This window comes from Micrasema longulum, unplaced genomic scaffold, assembly GCF_059751315.1.
Source record: "Micrasema longulum isolate JH-2025_06_02 unplaced genomic scaffold, ASM5975131v1 h1tg001048l, whole genome shotgun sequence".
NCBI classification, from domain to species: Eukaryota; Metazoa; Arthropoda; class Insecta; order Trichoptera; family Brachycentridae; genus Micrasema; species Micrasema longulum.
Window position 1 is genome coordinate 170,409 of NW_028278236.1, and position 19,319 is coordinate 189,727.

Sequence of the window (19,319 nt, forward strand, 5' to 3'; positions counted from 1 at the left end):
TAGAAAAACACAATCGCCAGCAATTGTATTTCACTCGAAAAATAAATACAAGTGTCGATAAAGCGTGTCCAGCACGTTCCTAGTAAAATAAGAAACTAGCCGATTACAGCGATATTTCTCCGAACAAAAAAGTAACTTTATTCAATTCACTTGAGCATTAAAATATTAATGACTAGTTTCCCTTTATTTATTTAGTTATTTTACAGAAAAAAACAGTCGACAGTGATATAATAACATAAAAAAAGATACGGCTTAAGAATAGACCAGCGAAGTATCTAAATAAAAATTATACATACTAAATAGTCGTGGAACAAAAGGGTGTGTTTATGTGTATTTGTATGAGAGTAAGTATATAGGTGTTTTGTGTGTATGTGGGAGTAAGTGTTCAGGTGTGTGTAAGTGTGAGCATCATTAAATAGCAAATGGGATCGTATCGCAACTAGAACCTTTACAGAATACGGTTAACATAATATGACCCCCAGTTTTTTTATTCATTTGATTTAATGTAGAACGCGACATCTTTGACGTAATATGAATATTGTTTTTATATTTTGATAACTAAGCAGAAAAGTAAAAAAAAAAAATTTTGTGAAACTTAAAGTACTCACTTTACTTTTGCACTTTCTTCTACTTATTGTTTTTAACGTCAGTCGTGCATTCAGTTATCTGACAAGACAAAGTCGCATCCAAAAGAGTGATGAATATTTGGATAGCTTTTATCGGTAAATAGAACACTGCATCGGCACACCAATCGGATTTTTATTACATGAGGGTAAGATGGTCAGTCTTTCTTTTTTGCACTACAACAGGTCAGGAGGCCCAATTACAGTGGTGAATTACATCACCAAACACCCAGTAATTTTTGTGTTATCACCGGGGATCGAACCCGGAACCTTCCGTGTGTGTCAAGTGTCGTGATCACTACACCACGGAGGCCACCAAATTAATTAAATAATTGCCAGCATCCAATTGAATGGCTAACGGCCGCTGCTGATATTGAAAGCAACTTTTGGCCAAAGGGCTGGACGTCACTTAGACTGTTTAATTTTAATGCAACAAGAACAATTATATTATTTATTTTGTCTTGTGAAGTTAGGTTAGGTGAAGATAGGTTGGGTTAAGATTATTAATAAAAAAAATTTTTTTTTACTTAACCTAATAGTTAACTTAACTTTAAAAGTTAAGTGAAAATTTTTTTTTTCCATTATTATACTTCATCAATTGTTTACTTACATTTGTCATTCTTCAATGTCATTCCACAGACATGGCATATAACTTCTACCCACTTTTCCATCTCTGTAACGCTATCTGCCGCCAGGTGGTACACACGACTCAAGGTCTTTATAGAGAAGACTGATCCCCTGAATGATGATCCTTCGCTGCTTCTCCTTTGCATTTGCAGACCAGAATCAACCTAAAATATGTATGAATTTATATAAGTTTTTATTAACAGTATGGAAATAAATTTTATCACCATCATCATGATTCCCTTTCCGCACCTAATGGTGCATAGGGCACTGCATTGGTACAAATTGCAGTGTATCTTGATAATTTTGTTACATGAAGGTAATATGATCAGTCTTATGCTTCAGGTACCAGTCCAGGGACTATGAAATATTCTAGTGTAATAACACCTTTTATCAAAATAAATATTTTATGTCAGCGTCGGGAATCGAACCTGAGACCTCTTGAATGGTAGGCAAACGCTCTGACCATTACACCACGAGGCCGATTATTATACTTAACCTTACTTATCCTAACCTAACCCGGTGGCTTTTCTATAATATCAAATATTGATCCAGAAAAGACGCCCGGGGAAGACCATTTCATCGCGGGCTTTTGCCTTCACTTCTTCAACGTGGATAGGTCGCTTGTACTGGGTATGTATGATGCATGTCTCAGAGTGAGCCACTTTCCAGCTCAATGGAAAATAGCGAGGGTGATTGTCATACCCAAACCGGGAAAAGATGACCTTCAAGACATCGAGTCCTGTATACCGATCGGACTCATCTCGGTATTTGGTAAAGTACTCGAGACGTTGATGATCAATCCGATCAACTGGCATTTTCATCACAAAGGTAAGTTGAGTCAGAAGCAAAACGGATTTACACCCCAGAAATCAACAGAAGATGCTCTTAACGCATCAGTCAAGGTAATCAGGACTGCACTCCAAGAAACTTTTCTCCATCTCTGTTGCAGTATGCCCATCTTATTAACTACCTAGAAGGTTGACTCCAATCCTCGACTGCAAAAATTTGGACAAATTCAAAATTCTGTTCACATAAGTAGTCATTTGTTTTACAATGTAATCGTTTACATTGTATGTTCTTTTTAACACATAGAATACAGAAGATTTTTTTTGTTACTTCGTGTCCAATCAACTTATCAGATTCTAATAAATACAAACAGGTGTGGAATTTGATAAGCGATTGATTATACGCCAGGTGGGCATTGAAGATAATATGATTTTCAAACTAATAGTGTAATAACGTAAAAGGAAAATCATTACGCAGTGTGTTAGTGTACCGGCTAGACTGTATTATTTTCAGAATCTCACAATAAAACCTACAATGAATATTTAAATAAACTGTATATTTTCAAAAGTTAAAATGAAGTTGTTTTTGTATTTTTCGGTGTTTTTCCTTCTGTGTTCACTGGATATTATTGTATCCGATTCGGGATGTGTTATGTATGATGAGTGCTACTACGATGCAGATAGAAATCATTTTTTAAATTGTGACTATACTGGTCCAGCTAAGCCAACGGATGGAGTCGATTGGACCGATGAAGTCAAGGGTCTTCTGAACAAAAGATGTCCGGAGATATTACCAAACAGTAAGTTAAAAAATATTTTAATGTAACACGTTTTGGTGAAATTATCCAATGTCCTCACGATTCGAAGGATTATTAATTAAATATGTCTATCGTGTTTGAATGACACCATTTTTCACAGGAAATAGTGACATATGTACCCAGCGTCGTAGCTAGAGTCATGAGCGCCCCTGGCAAGATAGGAAGAGAAAGAGAAAAGAAGGCTGTGGGTCTGCAAAGTGTGCCCCCTTGAGGGTTGCGCCCCTAGCAGCCTCCCGCCTAGCCAGCCCCTAGCTACGGCGCTGAATGTTCCTACTAAAGAGGATGCGTGGACCGACTTTTCTTCATACAAACGTTTCCCCGTAATTTCTCTCCGGATTATGGTACTACAGCTGTGATTTTGATTTTAAAAAAAACTCTTCACCGCATATTATGTCCTTCGATTACAAATTAGAAAACCATTTTCATATTGTACTGTGAAGTTTCTCGGAAATGTAAGAAAAATATTATATAAGTGGTTTTAATTAAAATAAAGTACTTTGAACTACGTAAAAAGTTTTTAAGAATCAACCAATCAATTCCTGCGTTGTATGTGGTGTGACAGATTTCCGGTTTCCAGGTAGCCATTTTTTACAAGGTTTAGTGTTTTTTGACACTACGAGACTCTAAAATTAAATGTCAGCACAGCTCACTGATGACAAATTCAAAGCAATGATGATGCGGTACATATAAATATGTATTTTAAAAAAAAAAACTTAATTTTATTGTTTATTGATAAATCATTTGAAAAAAAACATTAGAACTTCCCTATTGAAAAAGATGAACAATAAACAGGTTGAATGGTGAATCAACAATGTTTTGAGTAGATCCAAATATTTGTAGACAAACTGGATTTCTTCCCTAGGTAGTTATATAGATCTAAATTAGTTTCAACAGAGAGGCAAAACAGTTTGAGAAGAGAATATGGAAGTCTTGTAAAAGCCTAGAATTCATATTTCCTCTTCCTTTTTATATATTTATTTCTTTTTATATTTCTTTTCCTGAAACATTACAGCCGCCCCCCATGCATAAAGTATTTAGTACTTACATTAACTGTGCTCACAAAAATATTATTAACGTTATTAAATTGAGTAAATCTATACATAAAATAATAATTCTTCACTAAAACGTGGTTCTGAACAAAGTGGTTCTGAACAAAGTGAAATATTATTTTCGGTCAAAATAAATAGTAGCAATTTGAGTGCAATTGGGCAGACCATAACAGTAGGGTGCCAATAAGTTTCAATCAACTTTAAACTTGATATTGAACAAATACTTTAGGATTCTGACTGCTGTTTAAATATTCATTTATTTCTTTATTCATATTTTTTGCTTACAAACTAATAAAAATAATGTGACCTCACTGGGGTTTCCCGTGCCGAGGACACTTAACAATATACTATTTTAAAATTACATTTGAGAAAACTAACTTAAAAAAACAAAGATAATTAACAAATATTCAGACAGTTTTAAAAACGAGGTATTTATGTACATCTATATTATTTATGTTACAAAACACACAATGAAAATAACAAAAACCTAACATAAGCTATACACTTGTGGAGCAGTTGATTCAGTATTGGTCATTTAATCAATGGTTAGCGGTTGATTCATTATTGATGTTAATTTGTAAAAAAAAAAAATGTTTAAATAAGCAGATGTAAAATATATTGCACCTTCGGTGCAACAAAGTCACAACAGCTCATTTTTCAATTTTACAAGAGAGGACTTTTAAGTTTTTTTCGCATTTATTGTCGTATTACAGGATTCATATTTGGAAATGGTTTTAAATCTTGATTTAAATTGTTTTTTCTATAGTTTCACGTTAAAAGCTTATTCTGAATTATTAAAAACATGCTAATAAAAGACGTAAGAAAAAAAAAGTGTCCTGAATCTTGACTTTGTTGCATCGAAGGTGCGATATATACGTATGACTTGATTTTTGATTATAAATTTTTCATTATATTTGTTTTCTACCCTTAATTTTTTTTTTTTGGTTTATTATTTAGGTTTTAGATTTTAATGAGAATTTATTTTTTTGATTATTATCAACCCCTGAGATCTTAGCACTTGACAGATTGTATTATATATTGCAACAATACCAACAAATTAAGAATTGATAATTTTTGCCTTTTCCAATTTACTGCTTTATCTTTATATTTAAGTATGATAAGTAAAATGTATCGCATAGCATTATAATAAAGTACAATATATAAAACAACTGCATAGTATGTATTGTTTTTTAATTATTTCATAATTTTGTAACAGCTGTTATGTTTAAATGTATTTATGATTATGTTTATGAAAGGGATTTGTGCCGTGTACACTAATAAAAATAAGTTGTATTAAAAAATAAATATAAATGCAAGAACGTTAATTGCAAATAATAATTATTATTTAATCTAACTGTACCTTTTTAAAAAGTTATAACATACTTTATTTTTTCGAATACTTTCATATTATATTTATTTTCCCTTGTTTGAAAGAAGAAAGGAGGGAAGGCTGATTTGAGGTTACTTTGTATGGATCCGCTGGCAAAAAGATTTTTTAAGACTTAGTAAACAAAAAAAGTATATTCAAATCTTCGATTTCATTATTATTATTTTTTTTTACATGTGTTTTAATAATACAGAGTTGTTTTTCGCGGGTACGCTATTTTTATTATTTTTTGGCATAAAATATATAAAAAACAATAACTGGTCTCTAATTTTGGTTTATTTGTAAATATTATATATTTTTTTGTCATGGTGGCTGTTATTTTCTTTTAATAAATAAATAAATAAATAAGTTGATTATATCAACAGATACACTGTCTCGTTCAAAGTCTAAGCATACTGTGCATAAAGAGTTATTTTCCAAGTTTATGACTTACATTTATTTACAGTTGGAGAAAACAAAAAAGTCAAAATAGACAAACTAGAAAAAAATTAACAGAAGTTAAAAAAACATGGTAATTTAAAGAAACCCCATCTGATGACAATAGCTTTGTTTTAGACTTAAAATATGAAATAAAAAAGAGAGCGATTATAAAAAGCCTCGCAGAAATGGAACTAACAGCGTTATAAGATTTTACAGGACAACGAATGACAACTAATTGTTGACTAAACCCCATAAGTAAAAGGAATATACAGAGCGTTATATTTATGTAATATCAGTTTTCATTTTATTTGGTTTTTAGTATGAAAACTGATACAGCCCCGGGAATGTATGAAATACAAATGAAAATAATCAAATACTTTTAAGATGAAATATAAATACATTAGCTTTTTAAATTCACTTGACGATTAATTAAGGAGTTTATTCCCGAGAGATCAGACATACCACATCACACAACTCTAGTAAACAGTTCGTTATTTGTTTAAATAAGCAAAAAAATACGTTGGTCGTCTAATTAACTTTCTACAATGGTTTAAAATACGCATACCTGTAAACAGGACGTTTTGCGCCCTATGGGACAAACGGCATGTATTAAGTTAAAACGCCACACTTGTGCGCATTTTTTTTACTGTTTATTTTTGTTTTTAAAAACCTTTTAAGGTTATTTAAGAAATATTATAGATCTAGTAATGTTATATTTCTCTCTCTCAGCGTTTGTTAGAAGCGTACTTGGCGGGCATGACGTGTGACGTCAAAGTGACATGACGCCAACTGAGAGCCGTTTTGAAAACTTTTTTATACATTGATAGTAATAGCATTAGAATTGCTAGAGTCCAGTATAAATGTTTGATGTATTTTCTACGTTATTCCTGATTTTTTAAATACTTTATTGCATTGTTGCACTGCACTATTATTGTACGCCATCTTGCTGCTATTAATGAAATGATGCGTTATTATTGTTGCTGTCGAATAATACGGAGTTATTTGTTTACTGTTTCAGTTACTAAAGATATCACAACCTGCTGTTCGTCTAAGCAAGTGAGGACTATGGATGAAAATATTAAGTTGGCAGAAGGACTTATATCGAGATGTCCCACCTGTATGAAGAATTTCATTGCTCATATTTGCCAGTTCACATGTTCCAGTAACCAGTCTTCCTTCACTTCTACAGTTGTGGCAGAAAAAGGAGGTGATATATTATTATTTTAAGGCGTATAAGGCAAAAACGTACTAATTGACATTAAGACGAAAATTGAGGACAGGAGGAGAGGAATTTAAGCGGAAATAAACATAATTTAAATCCGCGATATACTTTCAATTTTTAGAATCATTTCAGTTTATACTCATTAACAATTGGTTATTAAAATTGTGATTTGATACGCATTTACTATTATCAATATTTAAAGAATAAAATTTGTGACCGAAAATCTTAAATATTATTATTCTAAAAGTGATTGATAGTGTCTGTTATTTATGGGCCCGTTTCACACGCATCGCGCCAACCCACTCGGTCCTGTAAAATAAGGGTGAGTAGATACTTATTTATTGTTTTATTTTTTGGTTTTATTTATTGAGTTTCTACTCGCGGGTGAAATTTTTGCTGAAAAATCGAGTGGAGATAAGTCGGCCTCATGGTGTAATGATTCGTGTGTCCACCTGCCAATTTATAAATTAAATTATAAACAAATGCAGATTTATAAATCCACCCTATATTATTGTATGGTGCCGTGCTATGTTCAACAATCAACTTTTTTAGCGGACAGGAATTTGAGCTCTATTATTTTTATAAATAAGACTCATTTTCGTCTGACAAAATTTGTCATTTAAAGCTCATTCAGTATAGCACTGTCTAAACGCTTGGATGAGGGAAAAATGATTTTAAATTTCTGGCTAACAACTTCAATGAAATTCATTGAAATGTCAAAACATGTTGAAAAAATCACAATATTTGGTTTTTTTTTATAATATGTTGTTTTAATTTGTGATTACACATCGCACCGTTTAAATGCGATATTGTAAAATTTCAACCTCTAAATTCAATAATGTTTCTTGATTTATTGAATTACTTAATATACAAAACGTAATGTGTGTCAATTTTAAGGTTATAAACATATCTATACGGCTGTCGATATATCTGAGCTCGTGAATGTGTATCCATATAACTATATTTAAGGCCCGTAGGGCTGAATACCCTAGCATAGAACAGTTGACGATAGCCGACTGTTCCCTGCTAGTTTTAATAAATGTCCTACTTTGTTCGTTTCTATTATACCACGTGTTCCATCAGCAAGTTAGGTTTGTATGTTTGAGCAACAATTATGGTGAAGGTGTATAGTGGAATTTGCGTGTTAGCATCATTGACGAAGAGACGGGGACGTCTCGAAACCACTAGACACTATTTGCTATTCCTTATTTTTAAAATATAGGAATGTTTTCTTTCAATTTCAATATAGGAATGCACTCCTACAATTTTTAGCAGGTTTTATCATATTATTTATCATATATTAATTTCAAATAATCGCTAGTTTAAGGAGTATTTTATTCACGTTTGGACACAGAGTAGAAAGACCACTAGTTTCTAAGTCAAGTGATGTATTATGTAATATTTTACAGATGTAACAATAACACTTTTATTTCGAAAACACAAAAATAAAATCATCATTGTTATTATTGTTCCCTTTCCACACATAATGGTGCATAGGACACTGCATTGGTACACCAACTGCAGCGTATCTTGAACGTTTCGGTAACATGAAGGTATGATGATCAGTTTTACGCTAGCGAGTCAAGAGACCATGAAATAAAGAAGGAAAAAAAAGTTATGCGTTCTAAAAAAGAAGAATGTATTTTATAAACACGGTGATTTCATTTTAAAGTTCGATTATTTGATGCAGCTTGATTAAAAACTGAGTATCCTCATTTGTAGGCTTTTATATTATAGCTTGTCCGTCGAATGGTCATAGCGTTTGTCTATTATGCAACAGGTCACGGGTCATCCTCATTACCTTTCCTTACCCAATGGCGAATAGGGGACAGCATTGATACACAAACAGGTACAATTATGTAACATGAATGTAAGATGATCAGAATTGCACCCGCGCCCAAAAAACATGTTTTTTTTTAAATATTCATGCATTGTTTGCTTTTTTTTTTAGATTATGTTGAAGTCCTTAATGTAAATATATCGTATGAATACATGGAGAAAACGTATACGTCGTGTTCAGGGGTTGTAATGCCACAATCTGGAAATCTGGCTATTGACGTTTTATGTGGAGTTGGGGCAGCTGAATGCACACCTGAAAGGTAAATACAATTGATATAATACTGGTGTTTAATTTGTTTTACTTATCTGTAAGGCTTATTTACCAGTATTTACACGAATTTTTCATTTTTTAATTATAAATAGTATATTTTCTAATCTATATTTGTTCTTCAATTATTATTATTATCGGTATATTTTCAAATTTATATTATTGTCGCTATGTTTTCCACTTTATATTTATGTCTCGTTTCTTAATTACTAATGCTATATTTTATAATTTATATTTATGCTTCAATTTTTGTTATTATCTGTTTGTTTTCTAATTTATATTTATGCTTCAATTTTTATTATTATCGGTATGTTTTAAAATTTACATTAATGTTTAATTTTTTATTTAATTATTATTCGGATTTATATTTGTGATTCAATTTTTATTAATATTACGTGAATATTTTCTAATTTATGTTTATTTTGAATTTTGTTTTTGTTTTTTTAAATATTATTATTTGAATTTATTCATCATTGAATGAAATAAAAAAAAGAAAAAAAAGAAGGTCCTTCCCAAACACATGAATTTTTTAGCTAGTCGAGACCTAAAACAAAAAAACTCTGTACATTTTAAAACCGTGAAATACAAAAATAAATCAATTTCACGCCGGTCGTACGAATCCACGCGACACAGTAAAATAAGGGTGGGTTTTGGGTAATTTTTATTTATTTAGCGAGTACTCTTAGGTAAAAATCCTGCAAAAGGAATTCGAGTGGAGATTAGTCGGCCTCATGGTGTATTGGTTAGTATGTTTGCCTTTCACTTAATAAACCATTGTTTAATTTATAAATTTGTTTTTATTATATTAAATTACTTATGTCCAAGTGATATTAAGTTTGTATTAATTAATTTGTTTGTATTAATATCCAAGTTTGATAAAGGTGATTATGATGGGTTAAACTTATATTTCTTGTCCTATGACTGGAGCACTATTTTTTCTTATACTGATATTAATGAGGCTGTAATTAACTTTAACCAATGTTTGAATGAAGCAATAAATATGTTCATCCCCAAAGCTAACTTTATCCGACCAAAGTTTCCAAAATGGTTCAGTCCGTATTTAAAAAACTTAATATTTGAAAAAAAAAGAAATCACAAATTATATAAATCAACTGGCAACCTAATAAATTACCAAATATTTTCCCAATTGAGAGAAATGGTAAAAGCAGAGACAAAAATCTGTTACAGTGTCTTTATTAGCAATACTGAGCAGATGATAAACGATGACCCAAAAAGTTTTGGAGATTTGTTTCGGATAAGCGTAGCGATCACCATATACCGTCAATTATGTTCCTCAATGACGGACGAGCAACTAATGGTGCCGACATTGCAAATCTTTTTGCAACTCATTTTTCATCCGTTTTTGCAAATAATAATTCCTCATGCTGCGCTATCCCTTTACAATATTCAAATACTATAGATTTAAACAGTTGCACAATTTCTAATAATGATTTTTTCCGTTCTATGAACAAATTAACTAGTAAAAAGACCACTGGGCCTGATGGTATTCCAGATTTATTATTAAAAAATTGTAGCTACACTCTCTCTAAACCAATTTCATTCATGTTTAATCTCTCTCTGTCATCTGGTGAGTTTCCATCCTTATGGAAGATAAGTTATATAAGGCCTATTTTTAAATCAGGCGATAAATCTAATGTTAGCAATTATAGGCCTATCTCAACATTATCTTGTATCCCTAAAATGTTTGAAGCTATAATTGCTAGCAAAATCACGCCCATGTTTAAGAATATACTGATCGATGAACAGCATGGATTTAGATCTGCCAGATCAACCACCTCTAACCTGGTAGATTATACCCAGGTTATTGTCAAAGCACTCGAAAATGGTCAGCAGATTGATGTTCTTTATACAGATTTTTCTAAGGCATTTGACAAAGTAGATCATAAAATTCTCATGTATAAATTACATGCCTTGGGAATAAGAGATCCATTACTATCATTTATTAAATCGTATCTAACTAGTAGGACACAAAATGTTCGGATAAATAACTATTTATCAACCAGTATTGATGTTACATCGGGTGTACCTCAGGGTGCTCATTTGGCACCCCTGCTTTTCAATTTGTTTATTAATGATGTTGCTAAATCATTCTCTTACTCTCGTTTTTGGCTCTTCGCGGACGACAACAAAATTCTCAAAATAATTCAAACTTTACAAGACTGCTTTCTTCTTCAATCAGACATTAACTCTTTTAACCGATGGTGTAAAGTCAATAAATTAGAACTAAATATTAAAAAATGCAAAATAATGTCATTTCATAGAACAAAACAACCAATTTCCTTCGAGTACCTATTAGAAAACTCCAAAATTGATGTAGTCAAGTCCATCAGAGATTTAGGAGTTGTTTTGGACTATAAACTAACATACAACGAGCGTATAGATAATACAGTAAATAAATCACTGAAATTACTTGGCTTCATTAACAGAATATCCTCTGATTTTACTAATGTCCGTACAATCAAAACTCTTTATTGCTCAACTGTTCGCCCTCTTCTTGAATATGCCTCAGTGGTCTGGTCTCCATTCTATGTCAATCGCATAAATCACATTGAATCAGTCCAACATCGCTTGCTTCGAAAAATAGCGTGGATGTTTGGACTAGAGAGAGATAATTATTCTTATGCTGAAATAGATTCAATGTTAAATATTTCTAGTCTACAAAAACGTAGAACTAATATTGACTCCATATATATGTTCGGCATACTAAATGGTATAATCGATGTTTCATCATTACTGGGACAAGTAAAATTCAATATTCGGACTCGTAGATTGAGAAACAATGAAGTACTGTTCATCGATCAGCATAGAACAAACTATGGCCTAAATTCTCCAATGACCCGCCTTTGTCGTATTGTTAACTCAAGACAGGATCTGGACTTTTTTGGTTTAAGTTTACAACGATTTAAACGAGCACTAAATAAATAGTCCAGATCTTGTCTCGATGTCCCTTATGTTTGTCAATGCTTCTTTCTTTTTTCTTTAAATGTTTTAAACTACTCTTTTATTGTAATATTTAAACCTTATAAATTGTATACATGGACAATGTCCGTTAATAAATAAATAAATAAATATTATGATTTTTACCTACCTGATTTAAGTAACTACTTTATACTTATCAAATAATTATTTTTTAATTATTATATTTAGTTAGTTTTAATTTATAGTAAAGCAGTCATAATGTTTGTTCAATATTGATAAACAATTACTTATAATTTAAAACAAAAAAATCTCCACTTTAGAACAGGCTGAGCCGTATTAGATGGAGACTAACTTGACCAAGGTTCGTATTATGAACGTAATTTTAACGCGTCAAAGTGCGTATTTACGCACTAAACACCCGCTATAACATGTTAAAGTTGCGTTCATAATACCAGCCCAGAGGGCATTACTCGTTCATATTCTAGCTTCGCTATATAGCTTCGCAGGTAATAAATATATAAGCAATAAATTTCAAAATAAATTTAAATAGTTATTTTTAAAGTATATTATTAAGTTTTTATTTACAGTTTGAAGTTTATTTTTTTTGAAGTAGGTAAACACAAATATTTTTATTAATTTTTTTGAATTTAATTAACGATGATCCTTGTCTAAATGTTGGCAAAAAACGTTATCTGACTTTGGCCCTTTTAGATCCAAGCCGGAGAATTATTAGACAGGAAAATTTGTTTCGTCACTTAAATAATAATTATGAAAATAACGTTTTTAATCAATAAAAAAAGATAACAGTCTACTAATACATGATTTTATAGTTTAACACATGTTTAAAACATATTTAAGTCCAATGCAATAGATTGATCTGGAATATAACTAGTTAAAGCTTGTTTTATATTTTAATTGATGAAATAAATAAATAAATAAAAAAAAATATTTGCACAATACTAATAATTTGTGTAGCATAATTAGTATTAGTATTTCTAGATCATAATTTATCTTTATACGAGTACCTTGCAGACCTGAAAACACCAGCGAAGCAATAGAATCGATGTCTAATACACTAAATTGCGTGTCAACATGGACAAAAGAGTATGGTTTACTAATAAACCCATCTAAAACACAAATTATGTTTGCAGGTAGTCAAAGATTGCTTAGTAAGCTAGAAATACCTTCACTTAATCCTCTTATTAATCCTCTTATTGTCAATGGTACCAATATTCAATATAGGAAATCCGTAAAAAATCTAGGAGTACAAATGGATGAACATCTCTGCTGGCGAACTCATACTTATGAATTAAGCCGCAAAATATTTTTCAGTCTACACTCACTTAGAAGGTTGCAAAAATTCTTACCCATTAGTACTAAATGCACTCTTGTACAAGCATTACTACTACCCATTCTAGATTACGCTGATGTTTCCATGACTGATTTAAGCTGTGAGCAACTCGATAAACTTGAACGACTTCAGAATACATGCATAAGGTACATTTTTGGTCTTAGGAAATATGACCACATTTTTGATTATCGTAGGCAACTGAAATGGCTCAAAATTAGACAGCGGAGAGACTATCACTCCCTCTCACTTCTGTTCAATGTACTTCATGGTCCTAACGCTCCTATATACCTGCGTGAAAAATTTCAACGCTTATCAGTTCATGGTTTACCTCTTCGTTCTCATTCTCAAGGCACTCTCTTAATACCCATACACAATTCCTCTTTCTTCTCTAACTCATATAGTGTCCATGCGGCTCGACTGTGGAATCATCTCCCATCCACCATCAAAGATGTTACTACATTATCTCTGATTAAATCACGTCTTAAGAAACATCTCCTTTCTCTTCCTTAATCTCTCCTCCTTACCTTTTTCCTCTTTCCTCTTTTTTCCTTTTTCCCATTGAGTAATAGTTTTGATTTAAGGTAATCTATAAACAAATACGTTTATTTCTATTTTTATATATTTTAAACTTTTTTTTTTTTTTCTATTGAATGTGTTCTGTAACTTGAATTATAAAAATAAAAATAAAACTTTTATTTTATTGGTTGGTTGGAAGAAATTGCCATTTGGCAATAAGCCCGCCAATGTACAAATAATACTATGTACAAAAGTTAAACAAATACATGTACAGAGACCCCCTAAAAAACAAATAATAAAGTTTAAAAAAAATCTTACTACTACTTTCACTGTTCTTGTAATGTAATGATAAAGGGGTTGTAAGAATTGAAGAAATTTGATGCCTTTTACGGGTTAAAGATGTGGGTGATTGTTAAATGTACATTTATGTAAATAGTAGATTAACAAATTACAGCAGGGATATGAATATATTACAGGGCTTATGACCTGTCGTTGGCTGGTTTAAGTAGCCACTTTACACACTGTGTAACATTAACAATTTTGCCTATGTTTGAACATACATATTTCTTCAATTCTTCCATCGGTTGATGTTCAGAAGTTAAATAGCTGAAACCTTTTTTGTTGTGAATAGATTCATATGATCAAATTATTTGGCATACATAGTTTATGTTTTTACTTAGAATTTATGGCGTCAATTTAGTGGTAAAATATTTCAACAAATGTTGGTAAATTTTTGATATAACCACTTACCAATTTTTAAATTACTTCTCTACTATTAACGAGACGTACCCGTATCTTCATCAGGACACTTATTATACTAAAATATATATCTATACACCTTCACCATAGTAGATACACAAACATATAAATATGCCAGCACATTGGTTTTATATGTTTGTGCAACTACTACATATGGTGTGCAGTTATTTACTAACATTTATTTAACCTTTCCTTTACTGCCCTAAAAACATCCGTGCATTACGGTGCTGTGTAGTCACTACCCAAGCAAAAAATGATTTTTGCTTGGGTAGTGACTACACAGCACCGTAATGCACGGATGTTTTTAGGGCAGTAAAGGAAAGGTTAAATAAATGTTAGTAAATAACTGCACACCATATGTAGTAGTTGCACAAACATATAAAACCAATGTGCTGGCATATTTATATGTTTGTGTATCTACTATGGTGAAGGTGTATAGATATATATTTTAGTATAATAAGTGTCCTGATGAAGATACGGGTACGTCTCGTTAATAGTGAGAAGACGAAGTAATTTAAAAATTGGTAAGTGGTTATATCAAAAATTTACCAACATTTAGCTTGAAATATTTTACACTAAATTGTGCCATAAATAATTATTATTTTCTGTTTTTCAGATGGTTCAAGTACATGGGCGACGTTGATGAAAACATATTCGTCCCATTTCAAATTAATTTCATTGTAGATGAGACTGAAAATGCGTTAAATCCGAAAGTCATAGGATGTAATGAGACTTATGACGTAAGTCTAAAATTTACGCTAATGTTTGTTTTATCGAAATGTTTAGAGTGTGTTCAAATGTTTGTAGATAAGCACTGGTAGACAAAGCTAAAGAGTTCTGAATATGGAAGTCTAGGCGCTTACGAAGTTTTGCAAAGGAAAAAATCTGAAATCTTTATTCACGTGTGTGAGATTCTATAAAATTATTTCACGCTTAAAATTGTTTTTTACTTATTTATATTCTTCTTCTTCGACTGATTAAATATGTTCTAGACCAAACAACTGAAACAAAAAAAGTATTAAGTTAAACCAGCCAATAAAGGTTAACGAAGTTAGTCGTAAACTTTATAACAGTTTGCACTCGCTTAAAAGATTACAGAATTTCTGGCCAATTAATGTTAAGCAAACATTAGTCCAGAGCTTACTTCTTCCATTCCTTAACTGCGCGGGTGTATGTTATCCAGATGCTAACTCTGAATTACTTGATAAGTTAGAACGATTGTAGAATATTTGTATACGTTATATCTTTGATCTTCGCAAATTTGACCACATAACTAACATATTTAAGATACTAATAAATTAGCTTTAATAGAAACATGAATTCAAAAAACTTCCTAAATATTTGTATGGCACGGCCATTTTGAAAATTTAAATCTCAAGCCTGTCATTGGTCGAATAAAATGGCTGATGGATATTGCTATGCTTCCAAACACGATTTTCAAACCATCAGAAGTATGATTTTAAACTACATTTGCAACTCAACTTATGATTTTAATAAAAATAAAGTTTACTACAGAATGACATCACAACCAGGAAAAATATTTTTTTGGAGGTTGCTTTTTTTGCTTCAATGCCCTCAATTTGTAACCCACTAAGTCTAAAGACTTTTTTTATTTTCATGACAGGTTTATTTTATATTATTTTATTTATATTATATAAATTTATATATTAACAGGCACTATAAAGTATTGAGATGATATTTCTTCAATTCTGTTTTTTTTCATTTGAAGATGTTTCATTTTAATAATGGTTTATGGAAGATCATTGAACAACCTTGGAAAAACGCAATTTAATGTTCGTTCTCCGAAGTAATTTGTAAGTCGGTAATCAATTTGTAATTTATCTAAGTTACTTACAATAAATACCTACAGGTTGCGATATGCTAGAAATAAAATCCAAAAGCACAAATCCTGTTTGTCCTAGAACATACCTAATAAAATTTAAACATTAATTAATAATAATAGCTTGTAAATCAACTGAACATTATATTATTATAAACTGGTTTAAGAAGCCACTTTACACTCTCTGTAACATTCACCGTTCTGCTTATGTTCAAAAATCTTTATTCTATCAATTATTCCATCTGTTGATTTTGTAAAGTTAAAGAGCTTAAACTTTTATTGATGCGGGTGAGAATTTGACCGAACTATTTCACCCACACACTGCGCAACGCGTACGTTGTTAATAACTCCTAAGGGGGTTGAATCTAGTTCTTGTCTTCAAAAATTTGTACAAACTAAATATTTTGTTTATAATAACAATACTTGTATTAAGATAATTTACTCAAAATAAATAAACCGGGTTGTGGTCACGGATCAGAGGTCCAAAGTTCAAACTCCTCTTTACCACAACTTGAATTCTATTTTCCAACAGTGATTCACAGATTTGGATAAAATTTTACAGATGTTAATATGGAGTCTAGACATTCACAGGATTTATGACCTGACATTAGCTGGTTTAAGTAACCATTTTACTCACTGTGTAATATTTATCATTCTTCCTGTATTTAAAGATACGGTTATTTATCACTAAAATATTTGCTATCGTAAAAATGCGAGTTTTTCTAGACAAAGATGTCCGGGTTTGAGAATACAGTTCTGTGAGTGAAATAGAACCAGAATCCTGGAAGAGTGACTTTGAATCGAAGGCAACTACCAAGTAAAAATTCCGAATACGGAAATCGAATTGAGATAATTTTTATTTTTTTATTTAATAGCATAATTATACATTTTTACAATTCAAAAAATATTTCACTTGTTATATTTTTACTCAAACTAAAATCCCACCAAGCCACTTTTTGTATCTTGTTGGTCTAATAAATTTTGATTTAAATCTACCTCAAAGTGTAGTGGTTGGCGCATACGCTTACCATGCTTGAAATCCTGGGTTCGATTCCTGGGAAGGTCTTTCAACGAAGGAATATCATCTTCTTGGACCGGCGCCTGAAGCGTAAGGCCGATCATGTAAAAGATAATCGATTTACGCTTCATTTAGTGTTGCAATAGGGGTGCTCTACGCACCATCGGATGCGTACAGGGGGAGGGGGGTATGATGGTAAAAAAGGCGAATAAATGCTGATTTAAAAATTGATTTATTTATTACAGGGATATTTTCCATGCAGTTGTGTTGACTGTGAAGCTAGTTGTCCAACAAACCTTGTTCCTCTTGAGATAGAAGAAGCCTGTCTAGTCGCTGGAGTCAACTGCATTAGTTTTATTGTAGCTCTTTGTCTGTTCATCGTCCTAGGAGCCATCATCGTTGGATTTTCAATTGGTATGTCATACTTTAAAATATATTTAACCCTTCCAAGCCTAAGGGCGGTATCTAGGATTTCACTGGGTACTTATTTTTTTAATCACTTTTTTATTAATCATCAAATTGATTCATTTTTGGGATACATATTCCTACCCTATAATGTTAAAAATAAACCAACATTTATTTATTTATTAAGGAAATCATACAGTCTTTTTGTAAATACAAGGTACAAAATAACAATTAAAAAAAGTAAAACCAATTACAGATATCACACTTATTTATTATGAATGCAGGAGAGGGAAAAAAAATTCTAAAAAAATATACATATACAAAAATATAAATATTAAATTAACAGTAGAATAGAAGACATTGTATAGCTCCAACTATACTTTCCTTTAAAATTATTAAAATGTTTTCTTGCCGATTTCTTCTCTGCTTTCCCTTCAATTTATATACCTGAGTTCAAATAATGGTGTTGGCCCAGTGTTTTCGGGTGCCGACTTTTCTCAATCTTGAAACGATTGAGCACTAGAACCTTGTGAGATTCATTTTTGCTTCAAACTTATTTGCGTGTCTTTTCGAGATGACCGTCCGCGTTGATTTGGTTCCGAAGATTTGGTAAAAGTGCATGTCCGGAGCGCGTGACTGGGCTATTTATAGTTTTGGAGTTTCCTTTGTTTGCTCCCTCTACTTTTGTGTCGGGAAGTAACGTGATCTGAGCTTTCAAGACAAAGGATTTTGGCGTGAATTCCATCGCATGTTGCGCATCTCATTGGCTGTCGCGTCTATGGTCTAGGCCAGCGTTTTTCAACCTTTTTCATGATACGACCCCCCTAGTATCAAAAAATATTTCGTGACCCCCCAACCCTTTTTTCCATGTATGTTAAAAATATATAATACTTACAAAAATTTTAGGCGTTTGCGTTATTTGCAATCTGATATAAACATATAATTAAGTATTGAGTACGTAAAACATATTATTTCAAATTGAGTATGTGGCCAATTGATAACTAACAAACAAATACAAACACATTAGATGTATATAAATAAATAAAATATATCGTTAGGGTTAGACTCCCAGCGCCATCTGTTGGTAACACTAGGAACTAGTGCAAGTTCCGGATGTTTGCAACAGATGACGCTGGTAGTTCAAAAGATCCACAAGCTACGAGACGTTTCTTTACGCTTCGAAATAATTCTCGCTAGAACACGCTGGCCTATAAATACAGTGGTCGACTGCGGCCATGGCAGTTTGATGCAAAACAGCGAAGCAAGTGGAATCAGAAGCAATCCCGATAAGTGGAAATGATTCAAAAGTGTAAATTCGGTGTTATGTGGACTGTAAGGTGCCTTGGAGTTGGAGTAATTATATACTGATTTGTGAGCGTAAGTCACGCGTGGTCATGTCTGCCGTTTAATTGTTTGAAGAGCGCGAACCACTCGTTTTACGGTACGCATTTA

The 19,319-nt window shown here is 31.8% G+C and overlaps 1 protein-coding gene across 1 annotated transcript in view; it reads left to right on the forward strand.

Moving 5' to 3' along the window:
• The first annotated feature begins 2,513 nt into the window (after positions 1 to 2,513).
• Positions 2,514 to 19,319, forward strand: part of LOC148277337 (NPC intracellular cholesterol transporter 1 homolog 1b-like) — a 50,984-nt gene continuing 34,178 nt past the window's right edge. Inside the window, exons 1-5 of the mRNA XM_088233004.1 lie at positions 2,514 to 2,835; positions 6,728 to 6,916; positions 8,883 to 9,030; positions 15,221 to 15,344; positions 17,708 to 17,876. Coding sequence (XP_088089130.1) covers positions 2,610 to 2,835; positions 6,728 to 6,916; positions 8,883 to 9,030; positions 15,221 to 15,344; positions 17,708 to 17,876 — 856 coding nt within the window. The 5' untranslated portion in view covers positions 2,514 to 2,609. The remainder of the gene's footprint in view (positions 2,836 to 6,727; positions 6,917 to 8,882; positions 9,031 to 15,220; positions 15,345 to 17,707; positions 17,877 to 19,319) is intronic.